Source organism: Ixodes scapularis, unplaced genomic scaffold (genome assembly GCF_016920785.2).
Source record: "Ixodes scapularis isolate PalLabHiFi unplaced genomic scaffold, ASM1692078v2 PGA_scaffold11__112_contigs__length_91849675, whole genome shotgun sequence".
NCBI classification, from domain to species: domain Eukaryota; kingdom Metazoa; phylum Arthropoda; class Arachnida; order Ixodida; family Ixodidae; genus Ixodes; species Ixodes scapularis.
Window position 1 is genome coordinate 7936249 of NW_024609837.1, and position 25317 is coordinate 7961565.

Consider the following 25317-nt stretch of genomic DNA (forward strand, 5'->3'; position numbering starts at 1 on the left):
TGCGCGGAACCGGGAGATGCGTCGGACGTAGACGCGGTAGGGAAAGGTCGTATCACAGCGGGTCATCTGTCAATTTTCAATCCAGCTTTATTTCTCATTGCTACCGTAATTAGTTCATTCTATGCACTCCTTTCGTTTCACACCCGCGATGTTCAACGAGGGGGGGGTGCTTACTTTCGTGAAATGCTCCGAAATTACAACATTTGTGCAAGAAATATCAATTTATTATAGGAAATTCACAAGAAAAAAGTCACAGAACAAATAAAAATAACCCTGACGAGAATTAACCTGCTCGCCGTCAATTCTCACTGCGCACCACGGTCAACCAGTTGCTCTCAGTACGACTCGACGAGTCCTCGGTGGCCCCGTTCAGTTAGCTGCAAACGAACTCACGAATGTTCTTCTCAATTTCCAAATGTCGACTTTTGCATTGTTGCGCCGTCCTGAACACTTTTTACGGATCGCGACGCCCTTGAATACCTACACCTGCTGTCTTTTCCACCGTATCACACGGTATCGCGGACGCTGTGCAGTGCCGTGGTTACCGTTGTCTTTCGCATACCTGATCACCGTCCGCTCTAACTTCACTGTGTACAAAGTCCTCTTCGCACTCATGGTGGACAGCAAAGTTATGAACGCCTGAACATATGGGCTAAACCACGTAAACAAAAACAAAAACGAGGTGCGCTTGCAAGTCAGACGACGGAGTCGAACGAACGGCGACGAAACAAAAACAGAGCACACAACGCCTTACCTGTGCCTATATTCTAAAGCGCCTGCGCGGTAGTGCAAGTGCCGTTGTGTGCCGCCATCTACCAACTGGTGACGAAACCGAGTGCTGGGGACCAGAAGGTGGTGTGCTGCCGGCACGTAAAGGTGGGCACAAAACTAAAAGCGTGGATAAAACGAGCAAAGAAAAGGGGAAAGGAAACAAGCGACGTTTCAGACGCTCAGCCTTGATGGAGAGCAGACATCGCATGTCTCCGATCTCTAATTTCTTGTACGGAATTGGGGCGCTTACAATATGTCCGACGTATCTTTAGACTCGAACTTGCGGATACGTCTGACGTACCTTTAGACACAGCATACTTTTAATCCATTTGCAAGGCGATCAGGAAGCTTCAGTGCAACAGCTCCACGTTGGATGAGACCTCAGCGTGCTGCAAGTTGGTGAAAACGACCGTTTTTTTTTTTTTTTTTCGTTTGAAAGGCCTCCAGCGTCTGTGGGGTAACTGTCACAACATGTCGTCTGGGTTCAAACAAACCGTTGCTAGGGGCGTTGCTATAGACTAATGCATGCAGACTCCACATGAGGCTAAACTTTTGCTTACAAGTAAGTCAATAGTTTTTTTGTAAGCAATCTAGCTTCTTGATATCTAATTATGAAGATGTTCTCCTCGTCTCTGTGTCGTATTGCAACGAGGAAAGCCATTTCTGAAGTATTACACTCCGCTTTGATTTGGTAGCAGACGACACGATACATTTGCTGGCCAACCTCTGTTGCAGCGGGCATCTTCATTGAATTGCTTCTGTAAACCAGTGACAAAAACAAGTGCATCATCATGACCGTAAAAGCTTCAGCGATGTGCTTTTTTTTTTTTTTTTTTTTTTTTTTTTTTTTTATTGTGAAGAATATAGCTTTGTTCGGAGGGGCGAAAATGCCATAAAATCAACCCACGTCATGCAAATCAGTTACGACTACGACCCGAGGTGCATTACCGGCATAGTGCAGGCCAGCAATCTTACACCTTCGAGGGAAGTCGTTTATTATTATTATTTTTATTGAGACTTGTACTAAATTAAAAAAGCTAGTCCAAACAGAAGAACACATAAAGAGCACAATGAAAAAAAAAATCATTAAAGGTAGATATACAAGCATAAACAAAATAACCGGATAGCGCATGGACACAGGCATACATCTCAACGCCGTTTTACCATAACATTGTTAAGGCCCGTTCACACTCTTGCAACTTCTTAAAACTGGGTTTCTTGAATCCTATTACGAGATGACACACTGGCGCCATCTATTGGGTAGCAGTGTAAACTTGGCGGTCCGGCATATTTTCTATTTGTCGCACATTATCCCTTCTTTCTTGGCTTGAAAAACTTTTGTCAACGTTATAAACGAGCCTTTCTTATAGGTGTTACGCACATTTGACCTCGGAAATACCACAAAGCCTTCGCTCTTGTTAAATGCAGTTCCAAATTCGCCGCATAGATGGCGCCAGCATGTTCTCTTGTCCCAAGAAATTTTAAGAGGTTTTAACAAGTCTCGTCTTTCTCAGTTGTACTCGGTTGCAAGAGTGAACAGGCCTTAAGCTCCGTTCACAGTCTTGCAACCGAGGAAGACCGAGAGACCAGGCCGGTTTTTAAGCCTCTTGTGATCTCTTAGGACCGGATGCTTTGCAGCGGAGCTGGTCCTAAGAGATCGCAAGAGGCTTAAAAACCGGTCTGGTCTCTCTCGGTCGCAAGAGTGTGAACAGGCCTTTAAGACTACTGAAAGTTTGATCTGGATTTTACTCTCACTACTACTTGCATGCAACTACTTTATCAATATTATAGTAATAAGATATAAATATACCGCCATATTTTCAAACAATATGACCGAACAGATGATGGGTTTTACATGCTCTTGGTTGGTTTGGCCCTTTTTTTACATCGAGGCAACTTTCCACCAGTGCTACATGTACTCACCTTATGGTTTTTATCCAGTTCTCTCACGCTTTGGGGTATTGCGGGAATCTGAAGAAACTGCAAGAACCTTTCTTCATGGGACGGTTACAACCAGCTATGAAGCACTTTTACATAGCGCGAGTCCGCAAAAAAAAAAAAAAATATTTGGGATCTCAACCGGTTGCCTGAAGTGCTTTTCTCGCAGGTGCAATGCAATCTTTTAGCAGACGATCATCTCGATCGACGACCGGACTTTCAATAAACCATATTTTGCATCGCACCCCACTATGAATTCTTATAAGTGTCTGAAAGTCGTTATATTTCAAACAAATACAATATCAGAATATAGTCTTTATTCACACGATTCAATGATGGCGCCAGCTTGTGGCAGACGGCATACTTCTTGTATTCGTAGTCCGCTGCAGGCATCTTGAAGACCGGAAGTTGCAGTTGTAATTATTCCACAAACAAGCGATTATTTGCACACTTCTGTTTAAACATACAAGCTTGCTATATCTGTGATTTTAGAAGTTTAAATCCTACTCCTGATTTATGAACAGTCGGGTTTTCGTAGCGAAACCTAGCCACATGTATTTGTCAACATCGACCCTAGCAACGGTTTGTTTGGACTCATGACGTCACACTTACGGAGTCAATTGCTGGCGTCCGTAACCAATTGGCCCATTATTTATTACTTGTTCTACAAACCCAATTTTTTAATTGTATTTTACTCGCTCAATATTTATTTATCGTAAACATACCCAAATCGAGTGAAAATAAAGATGTGGTTTTTCCACTGGTCAAAATATGACTCATTAATTATTAAGATTGGTGATATGCGTTTGCAGTGAACACTTTTATGAACCTTTTACAAATAAAGGGTGGTCCAAGCCGCCAGGCTTGACCTAAAATGGACCGTAAAAATTAACGCCTGTACGTAGCAATCTAAACTTTTCGTCAAAGGTGTATTTCACAGGTCGGTTTTTTCTTGGAAAATTACAAAACGTGTTCTCTCGTCCCAACAAATTTTAAGAGGTTTTAACAAGTCTCGTCTTAGGACCAGCTCCACTGCAGCGCATCCGGTCCTAAGAGGTCCGAAAAGGCTAACAAACCAGTCTCGTCTCTTTCGGTTGTACTCGGTTGCAAGAGTGTGAACGGACCTTAACATGATTCTTTTGCCTAGACAAAAAAAAATATGAAAAAAAAATAAAGAAAGAAAAGGTGGTACTGAAAAGACAAGATATTAGTTCACATTTGAAGACGTGCCTCGATGAGGCAAGCAAGTTGTTTTATTCCTGTGCCCCATTTTGAGTTTAAAGTAAAATCTGTCACTGTGTTGATGCGTTACCATGCTGCCTCTCAAGATAGCAGAAACACTGCCACAGTTTGACTCAGTGAAACAGTTGTCCATCAAGGGTCACAGCACCCCATCACATAGCCATCCGCAACATCTCCCAAATTGTGACCATCACCGGCACAACTTTCATCAGTCTTCTGGCCCCCCCTTGCCATGTCTCTATGAACATAGCTCAAGACAAAGCATAGGTATTTTTTGTGGGACCCCATTACACACCTGACATTTTTTGCCGCAGAAGCGAAATGTCCCACACTTCAATGTCAACAGTAACATTGGTTCACCAAAATATAGACAGAATAAATATTGCATGTTCGTCTCCTGGACTTGTCCCTAGAAGTCCTCTGCGCCACACACTGACGACTAATCCCAGTGACTTAGCAGGCTTGCCTCTATTGCATAGCTAGTTCGGCAGATGAACCTGTCATGAATGTTGATCACCATGGCATGACAAAACCTTCCAATAAACTTCTTGCCCCACCAGCCTTACACTGTTCACTCGCCATGGAGATCTCCGAAATGAGGCACTAGTTCCATGCCACTAAATTGCACAGCCTCGCGGTGAGCAAATCACCCCGTAGCCTTGCTGACATCTCCAAGGCCACCGGTCTCGAGGTCCAGGTACCTGCACATAATCAATAATTGCTGTAGCAAAAGGTCACAGAATCCACCAGCAGATGCTACATTTTCTTGCAATGGTCAGTGAACTGAATTACACAGGACCTTGACCTTCCCATTCCAATGGCTCCACCTCTATTCAATCACATATACTTCACTGGGTCCAGTACAAATAGCTTTATTGTTTAATACAAAATCAAGGTAAGGTTTGTTGCAAGGGCAGCCAAATGAAAACCTAATAAAAATGTTTCTCTCGATTTCGACTCCAAAAACATTTTGTCCAGATGAGCAATCTTCATCACTTGTTACCTGCTGCTCACCTGTCATACTTTGGCATTTTCAACAGATTGAAGGTGCTTCCCTCCTTGAGGGTTAGTATTAACCTATGGTGAGTGTTCAGGGAAAAAAAGGCTCAGGTGGCAGGCACCAAAACGGCAACACCCCTGGGTGGCTTAAAAGGTTATTTCAAAACAATGTACTATAGGTAAAGTTCTAGGTTTTTGGTATGACGGCAAACACTGAAAAGTAACCCCTAAAAAGTGTTTCTCAAAATCGGTGGAAAAAAGCAAATAAGAAATTCAAGTTTTTTTTAACAAGAAAAACACCAGTTTTACAACAAACAACCTGTCTTGACATCTTCATTTCGTGTTCTCTTGAATACAGACTACACTGATCTGTTTGCAAGGCTGCTTCCTCCTTTGAAAAGTGTTTCTACATGTGCCATTTAGCACTCCATGGGTCTTATAGATATGCTGTCACTCCTATGACACAACCCCTGCATGCATTCCGGTCAACAGCAAAAATAGACAATGAATAACATCAAATTTGCAAGAAAAGAATAAACAGCAAACCCCCCCCCCCCCCCCCCCCTCTTTTTCGGATTTAAAGAACATGGAACTTGGCTTTAAAGAACATCACTTTAAAAGTTGCAGTTACCCAATAAAAAAGTAAGTGTTACAGTTACAAAGTACCGCTAATAAAGAGTAACGCGTTACAGTTCAAAGCTATTGGAAAAAGTAACAACTGACCGGTAATGCATTACTAGTAATCACACTCCATTTCGCATTAAGATGGAGCGCAGCTGATGCTAGAAGCCATCACGCCCGGCCAGAGTGTCACGTGACATTGCGCATTGCTGCGCCAAGCCGGAAGGTCGCCCAACACACTCTCAGCACAGAATTAGTTGTGCTGGCTCGTAGCATCTGCTGCAATCCACCTTAAAAGGCCCCTGAAAAGAAAAGAAAAAAGTTAGTTTTGAACAGCCTGGTTGGGACACGCATGTCAAAAGATTAGTTTATGCGAAAAAAATTCGTTTAGACCAATAATGACGGCACAAGACGCCATTTAGTCGGCAGTTACCTCCTTTCCACTTGTTTTCTCTTGGCATTTCGGGCACATGGAGTAGAAATGGACCGGCTTTGCCTTCACGACCGAGATGGTTATTCCGGAATGACCCGTGACTTCATGGGCTTTGCACACAAAATTTCAAATAAACTCCCGCCGTCAATATTGCTCTAGAAAATTTTTTTTTTTTTTTCGCATAAGATTTGATTTTTGACTTGCGTGTCCCAACCAGACTGTTTAAAAAAAACTTTTCTTTTCAGGGACCCTTTAAAGGGACACTGACAGGGTATTTATGCTCGCCGAGGTTGTTAGTTTTATGTGACATATGAGAGCCGAACTACCTAGAACAAAATTTGCAGCTCGAAATTCGGTTTCTTTCCGCCCGAAAACTGCCGATCGAGTCACGCTCACTCTCTTTTCCAAGGCAGTTTTCTAAGGTTTAGACACGACCATCAAATTTAATCAAAGTCGTGGGTCATTGAAGGCACACAGTGAATCCTAAAAGTATAAAAAAAATGAAACATTTTTTGTAACTCCCAAAAAGCTGCAAATATGTTGATTGAAAAAAATAATAAAAAAAAAGGTTGCACAGACAATTGGAAGCATTCTGTGCGTTCACTGCATAATTCTCAACATGGCGTCGTTTCACGTTTCGTGGGACTCGCGGATGACGGGCGTGGGACCTCTACTTCAGAACTGTCGTTCACGGTGTCGGTGCATTCTGTCTTCTCTGTAGCGAAATATTACTTAAATAGTATTCAAACGCCTGGCAAAAAATTAAAAAACAATTTGTGAGGGGGGGGGGGGGCAGTGTCCTTTTAAGGTAAACTTGAGTATGGCTACTGCCCATGACTAAGTAAGACAGTTAAAACAAATTCTGTAAAAAATTTTCGGAGCAGCTCAAGAGGAGAACATGTACATTTTGAAGCAGCTTAGGAGCAGAAAAGTCCACATTAAAGTAAAACATGTATCGCAACAAAAACTTATTATATAACAAAAAAAAAATTGAAAAAAAAAAAAAAAAAAAGTTTTGGAGGTATTTTGGTGCAGGTTCGGGCTGTTTTGGACAATTTAAGGGTGATTTTGGGATAAGATTGACCGAAGGATGGCTGGTCAACATTTTCAAGTCAATTGATATTTTTATATGTCATTGCCTAATGTCCGGTGTAAATAAACATGTTTATTTTTCATCAGAAAAAGAATCTGGGCGCACAAGAAATCTTAGATCACATAAAGGTAGACGGTCGCATTCACGCTCACTATTGGAGCAGGCATCTTTGAAATTAAATAACTAAAACAGTAACACCAGGAGAAGACTAATACTTTTTAGAATCAGAAACAAAGAAAATTATTTAGACATGGTGGGTGTAACCATTACAAATTATTTTGTTAAAGGGACACTCAAGTGGATTCTGATACCGTCTATTGTCGTAACTCAATCTATAAGCTCTAAGCATCCTAAAAAACCCAAAATTAAATTCAAGGCTGGCCGATTTCCCTATTGAAAGTCCAATCAAAGATTGTGCCACGCCCCTCTTTCTGTGCCATGGCGCAGAACACCAGGGGGTGCCACCATGCGCGCCTTCGAAAAGTCAGTCCGCCGGGAAACCGTCACTCGTGATTTACTGTCATGTGCCTTCCCCTGCTGCCTTCCTGTCTGGTGGCACCACAATGCAGAAAGAGAGGCGCGGAAAAATCTTTGATTGTACTTTTACTAGGGAAATCGGCTGCTCTTGAATGTGGTTTCAGGTTTTTTTAGGATGCTTAGAGCCTATATATTGAGTTACAACAATAAATAGACACGGCTGCTATGGTAACTGCACTGTATTTTACGGAATACATGTTTTGAAGCTCAGCGTCTAAATGGAGTTCCACAGCACTCTATGGAGCACACAGTTCGTAAACGAAAATCTAGATGGCACTTCGAATTTGGTTTTCACACTAAAACCTAGAAGGTGAGCAGCGAGTTGCGTGCCTGTGACACGAAGACATCAATACTGTGAACGCTGCTCTTCTGAAGCTTGATGGTCACCGTGCACGGCTCACTTTTTAGAGCACTAATGGCCAGGCAAAGCGCAAACACAATATCTTCATCACCCTCTAAAATATGTTGCCACAAACAGTGATGTGGTTGGTGTCTAAAACGCGCTCACACACCACAAAGCTTCGGAAGTTGGGGTTTCTGCAACTTTTAAATATCAGTATGCTCGTTTTTCTACCACGCATCAATATCTCCGTCACCTGTAATATGATCCTGCCCTAACTGCTTCGCATTTGTACACAAATGAGTCATTTTTAGCGCAGTGACAAGCGTGAACAAGCAGGTGCATGTGAAATCCTGGAGAATCTATCTTCGTCTCTTCTGCCATCTTGGAAGTACCGCCTTGCCACGTATGGGGCGTTGGAGTTGCAAATACGGGATATTAAGCAATGACAGAAAAATATCAATTGAATTGAAATTGTCGACCAGCCACCCCTTGATCTATCTTATTTGAAATCACCCTTAATGTTTTTGGCACAATTCAGCAACAGCCAATATGTTTTAGTTTTGTAGAAATCTTCATCACATAAATTACAAATTGGCAGAGTGTATACACCGACGTGCGGCGTGCTTTGTTTATCAACACAACGGCAAACTCGCGCATGCGCAGAAGGTATGTGGACAGAAGCGGACGACCTCTGTGTTTTTGCCATTGCAGTATGTGGTCTACATTTGTTGGTGAGGCTGCACAAGGTGCCTGAACTTCATTTGTTCTTGCATTTTCTGCCAACGAACCTCGTATGTGATGCTAGACTATTTGGGCTAGCTACCGGACTTTGAACGGCAGTGGTACAGACAAACTGCATTGATGGCATTGCACAGACAAACTGCGTTGATAGCGTTGCCTTTGACAATTCTAATGGGCACTTTGACAAAAAGTTGGTGTGCCACTAAAGTCAATGGCTTATGTCGTCATTTATGTGGCGCCTTCAACAAGCTAGTACACAGCTGGCATGATTCAGTCATACAAGTCTCTTGATCTGTAAAAATACAGCACGAGTATAAATGCGCATAACCCTTTGAAAGAACCGCATAAATTGCTACCTTGACCTATCGTGCTACGATTTACTACAGAAGTGATCTAGATGGTGCAGCTCAACCTAAAAGTTTGAGCCCCCCCACAGCTAAGGAAACAACACTTTTTATGGGTGATTGCCCACTCCTTTTGGTGCAATATCATCAAACAGCCTTTTGGGCCACCGTGGCATTTATTACGACTGAAAAAATGAGGAAATGGGAAGGAAGTAAACTTGGCTTATGTATTATCTGTCACCCTTTGCCAAAATAGACAGTGGCCTAAAATGTAATTTGGTTTTCACACGTAAACTACAGAAAAAAAAAATTTTTTTCTCTTTTATTTTTTTTTACTAAAGTGAGCTCTGTTCAATAATATAGCTAGAAATGGCCAATTTTATTGAAAAAAAAAAAAAAAAAGGTTTATGTGCAGGCAAGCTGACGGTTGACACTGTGGTCAAAAAAGACTGGACTGTGGTCAAAAAAGGGGGAAAAAAATTATAAGAGATAGAAAAAAAGGGACAGACAATGTCACAATTATATTCCACCTGTGTGCTAAATTACATTGGTCCGAGCTGTGCACATTATTAGTTTGTACAAATATCACCAATGACGAGTCACATTCGTCCACCCTCATGCTGTGCTGCTCTCTGCGTCAAAGACAAGTTACGTTCAAAAATTGGTTTCGGTTTCTATTTTCAACCTAAAAAGGTGCTAGAAAAAAAAAAAAAGCGTTTTGCACTTTTGCAATGTGTTTAGCCTGACAGCAGTTGTTGGCCTGGCAACGTGAATTTAAAATGGCGACACGCATGAGGAATGCTAATGGCGGTGATGGTTCCCAGAAAAAGAGCTGTTCCTAGGAGCAGTTCGGACGGCAGCGATGCTGAAGATCCCGAATTTGTCTTCAGAGTGAGTCTCACATTGCCTGTGAAGACAAGACGGCCTCAGACGACGACGAGAGTGACCATGAGAACGTGCTTCTGAAGACTTCAGATAAAGTAGGTCGACTCCTTTCACAAGAGGTAGAAAAAGTTTGCGGGAAAATGCATAGGAATCCTGCCACTGAATGTCAATATGGTAGTGTTTATAATATTCCTTTGGCACCTGGGTTTTCATACATAGTTTAAACTGGATGTTATGTTAATGAGCAAATCATAGAGCACAAAAGGTGTGTTCTGCAATCCCCAAATTCAGAAACTGTAGTACATTTATAAGTTTGCAACAGTTGTCATCCGAATTGGATGGCCACTACGGTGATAAGCCGAGCGAGATCAGTTCAAACGCGCGGTAGAAGAAACTCTTAGTATTGGTTCTGCTGGTAATTGCGCAAGTGTCTCGTCTATGGTGATTCACAAGCAAAGACAGACTTTTTGACCAATGCAATTTTTTTTTTTTGTCAGTTGCTTGACCTTGGCACGTATGGAAGCGTCGAGTGCATTTCTTTTGTTTGCTCTGGTCTGGGTGTGTGACTTGGTGTGAGGGTTCTTGGCGTTGACTGTGGTGTACCGTTATAAAAGGGTGTGGTTTTGGAATAAACCTTCAGCTGTGTTCGAGACGGTGTGTGTGTGTGTCATCCTTTTTTTCGTGTCCTTTTTCCTTCTGGTGTTTCAGTTTTTCGTCTGCAATTCACCAGCTTGCTTGTACTTTTACTCTCCTCTGAGTTATCGCTTTTTAAAATGCTGGCAATTGAATCTCACCTAGCCCGTTACAAACTATCCCGTGCACACAGGGATGACTTACATGATTATGCTTCCTGTAGCAGATCCTCATGCTTGTGGTCGCCAGTGGTCACTCCCTCTTGGCTCACAAAACAATGAAACAGTGATTATAGGCACTTATTAGCAAGAAAACGATTATATCCTAAAGCATATAAGTCACATACTAAAATAATTTGGTATGTCGCGGGAACTGCAACTTTCACATTCCCGTGCAGCAGTATGCAAAATAAAAAATAAGCATGTAACAGGCAACTTGAGGTATTATGGTTACTCATTAACTTAGACGTAACCTGTCTGCATAAATTTGAAATTAAATTGGCAAGCTCTGGCCATTAAAACTTTTCCAATTAAGACCAGCTGATAACATAAGCCACCTGTTGGAGAATGGCGAGCTCGAGCACCTCTTGACATTCTCCAAAGCGGAAAAAGCTGCACATTCTCGTGCAGTAATACTATCTAAAAAAAAGAGTGCCGGTTTCATGGAGGGGCACGCTTATAAACAAGCATTTCGAGGCACTATGGTTGCCCGTTAATTTAGAGACAACCGTTCCGTATCAACTGAAATAAAATTGCCAATCCCTGGTTGTTAAAAAAGTGTTACGATTAAGGTCAGCATATAATGCCTCGCCTAACGTAACCTGTTGGAGGATGGTAAGAGATGCCCCTCTTGCCTTTAGCTCGAGCCTCTCGTGACATTCTCCAAAGTGGAAAGAAATCCAAGCTGTCCAACACGCCATTCCTTTTTGCAAGAAGAATACTGCCCCTTTTTTGTAGTCCAATTGTCACGACTACTGATTTGCAAAGTAGTCATGCTCCTTGAGGGCCAGCACAGACATGCTCGGAACATCCACATGGAGCTGAGCGGATGCTGCTCCTTCTGTAGGAACTCACCTGGCTACAAGGCCCTGCATGATGTGCTGCTGCTCCAAGCTGGTGGGAGGTTTGCCATGCATGGGACCAGAACCAGGGCGTTTTTTGGGGGGGAAAGTACCGTGGTTGTTTTTCCATCTTTTTGTTGTGAGGGATTACCCTAGGTTTTGGAGAAGTCTCATCTGGAACAGAGTCAAGTACTTCTTGGGCCTTGGTACGGTATTTCAACACCAGGGAGCTTGAAGAGCTTGTCAATTTCTTCCTGGAGAGGGACTTGTTCAGTCCACTTATTGTTAAACATATGTTGTCCTCTGAATTTGGTTGAGTCTTCTCCATCCCTACCTCAATACCCTGCCGAATGTCATCCAAGAGGGACTGTGGCTCATCATCTAACGTAAAGCCTGTTGCTTCAAGTGTTGTTGATGGCATTTCTACACCTGGCTCAGTGTCGGCCTCCTCCACGGTCGTCACATGAATCCCCAGGTAAGCTACTGCGTGAATATGCTTGCACATTGATGATGAAATCAGGCTGTCATTGCAAGTGCACTTGTAACTGTCGATAAAGATATCACAGTCCCTGCAACGAAGCACACAACTCTGGCGGGGGTCGCCCTTCTCAACATGGTAGCTTCTCTCTGTCTGGGACTGAGACTTTACAAGTCAGCCATTGCCATTTTGCAGCTGTTCTACATCTGATGCTGGAATTTTCATCCCCTCCTGGTGCCTCCGAAAAAGGGCTGCATCATGCCGATTCGTTTTTCCTTTTACGAGCGACTTGGGACGCTTGTAGAGCCGGTCACGGCTCAGTTCGAAGAGGATCATCAACAGCTTGTCAAGCCTCTGGTTGTGAGTTCCATGCATAAGCGTGACTTCAGGTCCTTGTACATTGCCTCCAAGTGGTTGGTAGTATTAAAAGGAATGCCCTTTCTGAAGCAGAGCGCCCACTGTTAGGCTCTGCCACCATGGTAGTGCCCAAAGTACTGAAGAAACTCCTGTACTTGTTGAATTAGTTTTGGATCAGCCTCTTCACTTAGTTTCTGACACGGGAAGCCTGTCGGAGGTCACGGGAAGCCTGTCGGAGGTCGTTGGAATTGATCCTCATCTTTGCAATTTCTCAGCGCCCACAACTCGTCGCAAAGACGGTCACGGGTTTGCTTATATCTTGGACTGACTGCAACTTCAGAGCCCAGTCGTGGCTTACATGCCACGAGCAGAGCATCCAATGTTGGGCACAGCCCATCACTTCCTCCCATGCATTACCTTTATGGCCTTAAGGAGTGTTTCATAGCCTTGGTGTCTAGTTACTTTGAGATCAAATATGTGCATGGCATGCCTGACTGATCTTCTGCAGCTGTCATGAGTCTTCAGTTGCAGATTGTGGCCATTTATATTATGAGTGTAGTGAATGCACAGAAACTTGGGGCCAAGCTTTGTGAGGCGTTCTTTCTGAGGGACAGTCATCAGGGCAAGCTCAAAGCTCTTTTTGTTTTCCTTCCTCCATGTCAGTACAGGACTGGGGAATCTGACTTTGTTCAGTGCCGTAGCTCTTTCGTCAGAATTTCATGCTCGGCGGAGATGTTGCCAATGTCTTTCATTGAGAGCAAATGTAGCCTGCCCATCTCACTGCCAGCAGAAGAATGTGCGTCTACCAGATCTTTACGGGCGGGGATGCCTTGCTTTAGTTTATCAGCTAAAGCCTCCTTCTCAGTCGTAAAGAGGCGCTGGTGCTTCAGTTCCTTCGGGTGGCCGTAGTGTTCTGCCTGGTACTCTACTGTCACCTTGCCATCTTTCTCTGTAGCTTGAATTGTGGCTAAGCATTGCACATTAGTCTTACAAGTGCCCTGGGTTCTCAGTTGTCATTTACCTCTTGCTCTGAAATGATCCAGAGCGGTGGCAGTAGTAATACCTTTTCAGGACACCCTCATCTCGTCCCTTGGGTCCGTCGTGGAGAATGAAGCGAACATGCTCTCTGCCATCCTTAGCCTCCCTCCAGTCGCTGAATTCTGGCAGGCAGAGAAGAAAGAAAGCTTAAAATGAAATGGCCTGAATTAAGAGTGGTATGTCAGTCACATCAAAACATCTTCATGTTTGTTTCACTAAATGTACATCCCAATCAGACTTTTAGCTGTAGCATGCAGTCCATGGTTTTTTTGTGCTCCCAATGCCCACATAGTAGGTGCACTCCTAAACACTACGGTCTGCAAGAACAGGTTCACTGCACCCCACATGTGTAGTGTTTGCAAGTGCACCTGCTATGTGAGTGACGGGAGGACAAAAAAAAAAAAAAAAACGCAAACCAAAATATGTTTTGCATATTCATAAGTTCAATGCAAGTGCACACTACAATGGAGAGGAAGCACAAGTTTCTTTGGCTCCATGTCAACCGCGCATCTTTCACAGAACATTTTAAATTTACGGTTAACCAAACACTAAGAATTTTATTCGCGAATCGATTCATCCGAGAGCTTACTATTTTATTTGTATTCCGATATTAAAGTATTCATACACCCCTAGAAAAGAGTCAAGTCTCATTATAGTGGCAGTCACAAGAGCAGCTGAAAAACCCCAGTGTGTTGGTACCATGTAAACTGTAGACGTGAGATATATGCTTACCATAAAATTCTGAGAGATGCCCCAGCCTCGAAAGGTAAGCCACCCCAGTTTTTGGCTTCATTTGCTTTTTTTTCCTTTTAGTTAACTATTGGGGAGATAACGTGTCTAGTTATTGTGTCGAGTTAGCTATGGCAAGATGTAATGAACCATTGCCGACTGGCAAGTAGAGCCATTATTGCTTCACACTGCAAGTGAGCCCACTCCTTAATTTGAGCCATTTTTTTATTGATTTTAGGTGGGCTATCTCTCGGGATATTAGAGTAACACTATGACCCCTCTGCTTCACTCCCCAGGTAGCCATACTCCCATCATACATACCTGTGGCAACGGCCAAAGCCACTACAATCAGGTGTGCTAGGTTTGTGCTTAAGCTTATGCGCTTAAGGTTATGTGCTTAAGCTTACACTGAGCAGCCGAGCAGATAGAGCTCCGCGGCTCGTGCGCATGAACTCGTGCCTTGCGCACGTGGCTAGAACGTACCCGGCTCTGAGCCGATCGTCATATTAAACCTCTTCTTCTACCTTGCTATCGTGTCACCTTTCCTGGCGCAACTTGCAACATGGTGTCAGAAGTGGGTTGCGGAAGTCGTTGAGAGCGGAGATGCTCAAGAGCCACGTATAGAATGTGAAGGCAATCTTCATTCACAGACGAGAAGTGGCCGATGCATCAAGGCTCCCCTGAGACTTTGACTCTTCTGTATGGGGGAGATGTTGGCTACACTGAGCAGCCGAGCAGATAGAGCTCCGCGGCTCGTGCACATGAAATCATGCCTTGCGACCGTGGCTAGAACGTACCTGGCTCTGAGCCGATCGCCATATTAAACCTCTTGTTCTACCTTGCTATCGTGTCACCGTTCCCTGGTGCAACTTGCAACACGACTTGCAACACTATCCACAAGCTTTAGCGTCAATGCACGAGAACAAGTGTTTGCTCGAGGAATAAAAATTGACATTCTATTTTATCTTAAAAAGGGCTCGGACATTCATTCAACTCTTTCTCGACCAAACGTAACGAGGAAGTATGTTACCGCACAAACAATTCAGTGCTAAATGAATTGCAAGTGGTAAAATACTCCTTCAGGACGTTATAAGGTATATACACTGGAAGTATGGCTATTCCCATGCACAGGTCTGCTTTAGGAGGCGATCCTGTTGATGTCCTGATGTGAAAGTCATGCTTGTAAAGTAACATGGCTTAAAGAAAGCTGAAGTGGTTCCTAAAAATATAGTTGGAGGTCAATTCTTGCCTGGTTTTACCCCATGAATCCAAATATGACAATTATTTGGTGCAAAATTGTTGGCAAACGCAAGATATCCATGTTTCACATTCACCGTTTATGACGTCAAATATGGGTTTTCGGCTACACAGCGCATGCCACTCCATAAAGGGTCCCTTTCATTTCATCGAAACTCGCTTCGTAAAATTATGTTTCATGGACAACTTTTCATGAACACACGTTTCGTCAACACAACCGTTTCATTGATGCTTGTTATGCGAATTGCACGCTGTAGGGACATTTCGTCTTGCGTGTATCACTGGGGTATGCATTAACCCACCCACCCGCCTGCCTGCCTGCGTTCACGCCGCTTCGCGGCGGCTCATTACAAAAATGTTAACCCACCTTACCGACACTGCATGAGACTGTCGCAGTGACAGTCTCATGCAGCTTATTACAGAAAAAAAGGTAATCTGAGCTGTCGATGAAACGTCATGCAATGAACTGATTGCCACTTCTCCAGGAGTACTCTGAGTTCCATAGCTTTGATCAGTGCAGTTGGTGCACAAGCTTTTTGAGGACCGTGCACCTGCAGAACAAAAGAGCTCTGTATACGACGTCACAAACTACCACTTTGAAAGCACATTTCAGAGGGGAACGAAAGAATAAACTCGTACCGCACAGCAAGTTTTAAAGGGATACTTCAACGAAATTTGAAATATTCCCGTCGTGTTCAAAAATAGGTTGAATATGATCCACAATATCCGTAAATGACAATCGCACGTTTGTATTTTGAGCCTGGTGGCTATATTTTTCGTTATAAACGGCCCACTCTGGCAAGCGCTCGGAGAAGGCCCAGCGGAGACCACGTGACATCCAACGCAATCGTGACGTAGGTCGTCTCAAGACGATCAAAGCTACGGCGAGACTGACGTCGAGAGGATGGCCTAGTCGTTCCAGCCACCGAAGCGGCTGCTTTTGTAGGAATTTTGAGTGACGGGTTAATCTTCTGTAATCTTGTAGGGGGACAATAGCGACTTCTGCGACACACAAAAGGCATTCTCGGGAAGAGGGGAGTTCCTCCTGCCCCTCTTCTCTCGTCGTGGCCGGAAGCAAGACGACCTCCGTCACTAGCTGTCAAGGTTCCTAGACGGGCATTACAAGCGAGGCGTTAGCGACATCCACCAGGTGCTCTTTGCTAATTGTTTAATTTGTTTTAAAATTCATTTTCGAGACTTTTTTAACAAGATATTGGTATGTTCTATGTGATACTGCTCTTTTGAACACATATAGACCAAAAAAATGAGCGCCGAAATTTCGTTGTAGTATCCCTTTAAGCATCTCGAAAACAATTTGCACAAAAGACGAGAGAGGGACAGGACAAGTGGCACTATCGAAAAGAATGTGTCACTCTGAGATTCAAAGAAAGGCAGTGTTGCATTTTGATGCTCTAGAAAGATGAACAACCCTCTAGAAGAGAAAAGGAAAGAAAAAAAAAATTAACAAACCGACTTTCTTCTCGTAATTCTCTTAGCACGCATTAAACAGTCAGTCAATACTAGATGGTAACGCTTGTTGCCATTTCTGTTCTTATCCTCTTCTTTTGCAATGTTTTCGAGATGACCAAACTGGCCCAACAATACACTTTTAATTAATTTCCGATACGACAACATATGCTGGGATTTCATGTGGCAGCTCGTGCTATTAGAGGACCAGTGTATTCCCTTTGTGCAATCGCAATAGTCACCATTGGTGCGGATGCAAATTTGTGGTAATGAATTGTCGTCTCTTTTCAGATTTTTTAGTCTTTAAACGAGAGCTTGAATTATATCTTTTCTGCTCTAGGCCCAAACCGTATTTTTGTAACAGTGGTAGGCATTGTTATTGATTTTTCTTCTGTACAAAAGGTAGAAAACCAAGCGAGCGCACTTACCTTTCAACAAATTGAACTTTAACTTGTCACGCCTCGCGACGATCCCGTGTTTCGCTTCAAAGTGGCGCAGGAAGTCCCCAATGGAATGCAAAAGCTGTTGGACACAGATCGCATGCAAGGCGGCAGCGGACAGTGTGATCCAGCTCGTGTCAGCGTCCCCGTGAACCTCCTTTAGGTAGATTTTCTTGAAGCACATGTCACAAATCATGCACTTGTACTTATGCCGTGTACTAGTCGCCGTTGTCACAGTGCGACGATGTTTCTTCGCCGTCCACAGAGGTGAGTGCGCGTCGTCGGCTTTGGGAGGGTCGTCTTCCGAGCACCGCTTTGCGAGCTCGTCGGGTCGCTGGGATTGCGAGGCCACGCAGTGCTACTCCGTCCGTTTTGCCATTACTCCCGTTGAAACGGTTCAAACCTGTGGTTCAAACGGCTCAAACACGCCGCTCCGGCAACCTGAGCACCCGAGAAAGTTGAAAACAGCGAGGCCAGGGTGGCGCCAGTGGGCAAGTCAATCATGATATAGGATAGTCGAGAAATAAACCAGTTAGCTGAGTTTGAGACGTCCCTTTTTGTGTCTGATCCTTCTACTAAAAAGTTTCCAATTTCTTCGACCACAGTCTCAGGTGTTATATGACATGATTATCATCATCATCACTACCATCCGAACGGATTCCCTACGAGCGGTTTTCCCTACGCTGGCGTTGTCCCCAGATCTAGGCACGGGCAGATCTCTGGATAGGCGCTCGCAACAGCAAGGAACTGCAGTTCCTTGTCTGCAAAAGGGCCGGCTCTCGGCGTCGTCTGCTCGTTCGTTGGCGGCAGTTGGCGTCGCGACGGCTTGCGCCATCTCTCGTCTCCCGTGCGAAACGGCGCCGTGTTGTTTGCAGACCGGTGGCGTCGCTGCGTTTACATAGGAGCTAAGCCTTTTTCTTTCTTTACTTTTTCCTCGGGTAAGTTCGCTCTTCGCAAATTTTACAAAAAAAAAAAAATGCACCATCTGTGGACAACGTTGCACAAAGTCGTAGCGTGATAGGTTAAGAAACCGAATTTTCCGGTCAATTTAAAGAGCCTGGCGTCTCCTTGTTTCACCCTGTACTATTCATACAGACCCCGTGTTGCCTTTGTAATATTTCTTGCAGATGGATGTTGCCACGCGCGTCGCCAAGCGAGCGCGTGCGTGGCCGAACGGCCATCTTTTTTTCTTTTTTTTTTACCCAAGTCGTGAACGGTGCTGGCTACATTCCGGTGACGGCTCCAGCGATCGGAATGGAAGAAACAAACGAGAAGAACCTCCAGACGCGCCGAACGACTCGCGCGCGCATACGCAGTGGCGTCGGTGATGCGTTCAAGGACGAACCGTTCTTGTGGAAACGACTTGCTAAAACTCATCGCTCTGATGGTAAACCCCCACGTGTTGCCTTCTCTTCCGTGCTTTAGCCCGGCGCCGACAGCCTTCACATTCGGCCATGTGCAAAGAACGCTGAGACCTTCCTATACACCAGTGGTCTCAAACTCATTTGAGCGTGGGGGCCAGATAACCGACAGTGGGAAGTACGAGGGCCAACATTAGACCGGGAGGAGGAAAGAGGGGGCGGGGCGTCGTGAAGGCGTCCGTGGTGTGCCACTTCATTAAGGTAGCAATTTGGGCCAGTTGGTTTATGATCACCTAAAGAAGCGCAAAAAATACAAGGACAAGGAAGTAGACAGACAAGAGCGCTTGTCTGCCCACTTCCCTGCGGTACGCCTTGCTGTGCATTTCTAAAAGAACAGCGATGACCATCGATAACAACGCAGTGCTTCCTATATTGTAATTATGATTTCAGTAAAACAAGTGGCACACCTAAAGAAGCGCAGAAAAAAAAATACAAGGACAAGGAAGTAGACATACAAGCGCTCTTGTCTGTCTACTTCCTTGTCCTTGTATTTTTTTTTTTTTTGCGCTTCTTTAGGTGTGCCACTTGTTTTACTGAAATCATAATTACAACATAGGAAGCACTGCGTTGTTATCGATGGTCATTGCTCTTCTTTTAGAAATGTACAGCAAGGCGTACCGCAGGAAAGTGTATTAGGACCTCTTTTGTTTAATGTCTTCATCAATGATATTGTAAATATTGACAATGAAGCGCAGTTTATTATTCATGCAGACGACACATGCCTGTTTCTTTCTGGTGATGATGCTAATGTAGTACTATGCAAAGCAGACTCTGTTCTAAAAAGAGTTTTCTAAGTGGCCCGAAGTAAATCGGCTCAACGTAAACGCAAAAGTTAACGAAGGCTATTTTATTTAGGGCTACCAATAAACCAATCGTGGTTAATCACACAGTCCAACTTGACACTTCGGAAATTGAACGAGTAAATAAACATAAAACTTTAGGTGTATTTTTTTCGAAGCACTTGTCGTTATTGTCACTCGTTGTCGGAATGTTTTACCCCCCAACATTAAGCTACAAATTTGCCATGCTCTATTTCACTCTCATTTAAACTATTGTCATCTTGTGTGTGCTACAACGACAAAAACAGATCTTCAAAATGTATTACTATTGAAAAAAAAAAAAAAAATAGCACGCTATATCGCGGATTTTTTATATACGGACCGCAAAGAACCTTTGTTTACAAAATTTAGAATACTTCCAGTAGTGAGCATGTACGAATACCGTTGACTTAGTGGGATTTGTTTTTCCTCCGAGGTATTCGTACATTTTTTGTACATATGATTTCAAGACTCAAAATGAATGAAAGTAATGTTAACACACGCCGTACATAGACATATGTGCTTCCTCAATCTCGTACAAACTACAACTTTCAGTCACTACAATATAATGTACCATGCTCATTAAAAAAGTATATCACAAACAACATACACATATACACGCTAAATAAAAAAGACCTCCGCTTGTACTGTGTGTAGCTTCGCGTAGTGGGATTTTGAATTATATGTTTTTGTGGTATTTTTTTATATTTTTATGTAGCGTGTATTTTTGAGCGTCGAAGTTGCTGCCAATGTAAAGGGATTCCACACCCAGGCAAGCTGTTTTTAACAGCTTTCTGTCTGGCGATCCCTCCAGTTTTCTAGATAATAAAGATTTGATTTGATTTGATATTGAGTGCATCGCCCTTTAAGCAACTTAAAATGGCAGTCCAAAACCTCTTTGGTGCATCTTTGACGAATCCTTACACGAATGAGTAAAAAAACCTATCTAAAGAACATTTTAGGAGTTCTAGAAACAAAGTCAAAACACTAGGGTCTGGCTCTTAGTTCAAAGAAACATGTCAAAACCCTCTTTAGTGCACGTCCTAATAATCTTAGCATGGCAAAGGCCAAAAACCTTTTTAGTGTATCTTTCAAGAGTCCTTACAACACGTAAAGTCAAAATTCTCTCTAGAGAACCATTTAAGAGTCCTAAAAGACAAAGCCAAAACCCCTTTGAGTGTACCTAGCTCTCCCAGAAAGATGTCAGAACTCTCTTGAACTCTCCTAAACATCTTTAAATGAAAAAGTCCAAATCCACTTTAGTGCGCCTTTCAAGAGTCCTCCAACAAAGTAAAAAAAAAAAACTTCTTTAGTGACCCTCAACGTTACTAAAACACTCAGCTGGAAAATTCACTCTTGAGACTTGGACCGCTGGCGTCCACAGAGACCAAGCTAAATACGATAACAGCGCCACCCTTTAACGCCGAGTCAAAACAGGAAAGTTGCTTTATATAGCTACTGCGAGATGGCCCTGCGAGATGGCGCCACCGACCCATGCCCGACTCGACCTGAACCAATATGTGCAGCCCATAGAGTTATTATAATGTACGCTAGAGGTTCAAGTGGCGCTAGTGTGCTGACGCAAATTGAAGCAGACAGCAACCAGTCGAAAATTGACTTCCGGTAATGCATTTCTATGGGAAAAAGTGAGTGCATTTTCTGCCTGCGCTCGATCATAAGAGCAAATAACCCAAACAATTCGTACGTACTAGGTAGTTTGGAACATTTCTCAGTCAGGCCAACGAAAGAATTGGTCAGTTACGGCGTTTTTCTTTCGAATTCATCGCATTAAGAACGGTGCTAAAACGGCTTCGTACGTGTATTTATGTGCACTGTCGGACACTGTTAGCGCGAACGCGGCGTCGGCGATTTCCAGCATGGGGGATATACATGCCAAACGAACGAAGCACATCTGGAAAATCAAGAACGGCGGCAAGAACTGCGCAGTAACACCGGATCAGTAACTCGCAGTGCGTGTACGATCAAAATAAATTGAAGGCCACGTAATCTATTCCGATTTTAAATAAGTAAGTACCGCTTTATTCTTTCTGCCCTGAGCGAAGCTGCTTGTTCTACGTTCAAAATATCACCCGCGCGCTCGATATCTTTGAGAACAAGTGCGCGATAAAAGCTGCCCGGCAGAGAAAACAATACGAAGAGACACCTTTCATAGCCCACGGACTTTATTATCTACGTTTTGAAGGTTTTTATCCCCTCATGCACGACGGGATCATTCTCATATAGTGACAGGACTGGCATATTGTCAATATACAATCGTCACCGGAATGCTGGCGAGCCTTGAACCCACTCCATATTCGTTTCGATTGTAATTTTGCTTTGAATCGTCTCTTGTTTTTACACACCTGCTGCGGAACACACGTTCGGGACTGAAATGTAGCGAAGTTCAATATCGTTCACTGATGAAGAAAAATGCGCTAACTAAAGCAATTACACTTATACAGTGTTAATCAAGGTACATGCTATTTGGTACGACCCAAATAACCGAAGTGTTCAGTGTTATTTTCCGGCGAAGAGACAAAATGCACGCGCGTTTTCCCATAAGAATGAACAGGAGCACCGCAAAAGTAGACTGGTTGCTGTCTGCTTCAATTTGCGTCACGGAAGTCGCATAGACACTAGCGCCAGTTGAACCTCTAGCGTACATTATAATAACTCTATGGTGCAGCCGTGCGGTTACCGGAGTGGACGCTGCGGGAGAAACGGCGGCGTTGCGATCGCCATTAGCTCGGTTCTCGAGTACGGATCGGAGCCACTCTCTCAAAGCAGGCTCTATGGCAGTTTCCCAACTGAGTAGTTCTAGTAACGTTGGTGACCCTTTTCATGAAACCATAAAGAGCCTATTTAAAACACCTTTGACACCTCACCGCCTGACGTAAAACCTGCCAAGGGAGCAAACCTTGTCCGATGAGCACGATGCCCGTGACAATGATAATGACCAGTGCCGCCAGCTTGGCAAAGGTGAAGATGCCCTGCACCTTCATGGCCAGCTTCACGCTGTGGCAGTTCACGAAGGTCAGGAAACCTGCAGTCGACAAAGATATCTGAATGAGGGAAAAAAGTTCCACGAAACGGGCAGTGGCGGTAACGGTACACAACTCACAAGTAGCGATACGTTCTCCCTAATGCGTGAAGCATTACCTATTGTAATAAGGTTGAGAGCTGGGCTAGTTGGTAGTTGTTAAACATGACGAGATAAAACAGCGCAAAGAGGTACAAAAGGAAGAGGCAAACCGGACAGGACAGCGCTCTGTCCTGTCCGGTTTGTCTCTTTCTTTTGTACTTTCTGCGCTTTCAATTCATGGTGTTTAATTACCGTTCGTATTTGTGAGATGGGTAATCCTGTGCTCGCTACACTTTTCCCCTTGTAGTGAGTAACGGCAATACTTTTCAAACACCAAAATCGTAGAGCCGAATCTTTGGCGTCCCATTTTTTTTTTTTTTTTTTTTCAAAAGAAAAAAAAAAAAAAAAAGGTGCAACGCAATACAAAACAACATAAAACGAAAAAGAAATGGGAACAGCTACGTTTTCCTAAATCAGCTTCACTGGATTTCGCGAATCAGGCTCCCGCAGCTCTAACGGCGTAAACATTCGGTGATTAAAAAAAATGTTTTGGTGGTATATCATTTCTTTATTTTTATTGACGTGTCAAATTCTCAGTAGTAAACTTAGTTTGTCGGTGCATAGGTGTACTATGCTGCACCAATTTCCATAGAACTGCATGTGGGTGACACAGGAAATGAGAGGGAGTTGATATATGAGAGGCCGTGCCTTGTCCACTTGTCCCAGACGTGTTGTTTGTGACAGCTGGAGATACGTCCACCGGCTCGTGTCGCATGACGATGGCGGGTGCGCGAGAATTTAATGCCCGTGGCTCGAAATCCGGTAGAGGCAACTTTGCAGCCCCCGCGCGGATAAAACTTGGGTAGGCTATTGGGCCATTTCAGCAAAAAAAAATACTGTTTTTTTTTTTCAGGAAGAAGTACACATGGATGAATGGAGAAGACAGCGCTTCCGTGGCTGACGCGACAGCATGTTCAGCGCATCATTGATGCGAACACACACACACACACACAAAACCCTGTTGCCAGAAAGAAACAAAAGAAGAAAAAAAGAGCCGGCGGCGCCTCCCTGGCTGACGCGACTGACTGTTCGCCGCGTCATTGCTTTACACCTCGAAAAAAAAAAAAAAACTTAAAAAAAGAAGAGCTGACGGCGTTTCTGTGGTTGAAGCGACAGCATGTTTGCCGCGTCATTGGTGCATGCCTCGAGATGCGTCACATCTGTGACCAAGTTTTCGTGATAACGACTGACAACTAAGCACCTCCTTCCAAGCGCGGAGAAAGACGTAGTTCTACGTCAAAACTTTTTCTGTGTCAGTGTTGTTCTTTATTTTTTTTTTTTCTTAACGCGATAACGTTTTTCACAAACAACGTGTCTCACCACAGGTCGCACGTACTTTTCGCAGCCAGAAGTTTTCGACCACGCGATGACTTGATTCTCATACTCGGCGGGGAATTAGAAAAGATAGGTCATGTTCTCGCAAAAACATATAAAAAAAAGTCTCTTTTTTTTTTTCTCTAGAGTTTTGCCGGCATCTCGAGTGAGCCGTGGAATCCCTCGTCGGGACGCCGACACCGTCGCTTGGCAACCGCACGACAACCCTGCAGTTTCGGACCGTAGTCCAGCTTCGTTGCTAGGACAGCGGGGAAAGAAATTCTGACACCCCCACCAGAGCCATTTCTCGGGATCTCGTTAGAGCGATCGCGATAGGTCACGTTCTCGCTGCGACGGAACAGTGCTCATCGACGAGGAACTAGAGCACGCGCGCACGGCGATAGGTCCAAAGGGACTAGTGCCACTAAATAAGCTACGCTTCAGAGTAACGACACTTGGCCATATTGTGTCTTAAAATCATGGTTGCCAGTTATCTGAAGCTTTATCTGAAATCACAGGAAATGCTTTTCCGCCCTCCACAAATATTTAAACAGTTCGCGACAGAGCAAGGCAATATTACATGAGCTCCCTAACACCGAATCTAATGCTGAGGAAGTCGCACTTTTGAATCATGACGATCGGCAGTTTGGTCTGCTCTGCATACGAGCCAAAATGGCGGCGCCCACAACAGTGTTGGGGAACGGAGTGCCGATACTCTAAGCGCAGCTCATTTAGTGACTCTAAAAGGGACTGTAGAAAGCGATCGGATTTCAGGTTATGATGATGATGATTATGAATTATGATCACCCAATCGATCAATGGATCAGTGTTTATTACAGTGCCCTGACACAACCATGGTCTTCGTCCGGACACACTTTAGTCGAAGTACAATAATATTAATGATAATATTATTAAAAGTAAAATAATAGTAAAAGAAACGACCCTCAGAAAAACCTTAACTTAATTGACACTGTCCTTCTATAAGAAAAAAGCCAAGCTTCACGGTAAGAAATCTCTGTGTACAGTTTTAATTTATATTCACTTCGAACACAGCCCGAACTGAGCTGTTCGCGAAGCAGCTCCAAATTGTTTCGGGAATCGCATCCCTGATCTCGCTTCGTTCTGTATCTGTACTGGGAAGTTTTAACGTCATTCGAGTCACGCCTATGTTTCCTGGAGGTTGGGGAATGCCAGAACCTTGTCTTATTAAAGCCAT

At 43.8% G+C, this 25317-nt stretch overlaps 1 protein-coding gene and 1 long non-coding RNA gene across 2 annotated transcripts in view; both read right to left on the reverse strand.

The window, feature by feature from the left end:
* LOC8032569 (large neutral amino acids transporter small subunit 2) overlaps positions 1–25317 on the reverse strand; it is an 89541-nt gene that overhangs the window by 38560 nt on the left and 25664 nt on the right. The window contains exon 2 of the mRNA XM_029979443.4: positions 22563–22688. Within this exon, the coding sequence (XP_029835303.2) occupies positions 22563–22688 (126 nt within the window). The remainder of the gene's footprint in view (positions 1–22562; positions 22689–25317) is intronic.
* Positions 3010–17998, reverse strand: LOC120838751. The gene is made up of 3 exons (XR_005798096.2): positions 17395–17998; positions 10785–13635; positions 3010–4652 (listed from the first exon to the last, which is right to left on the reverse strand). It is a non-coding gene; the product is annotated as an uncharacterized LOC120838751 (long non-coding RNA).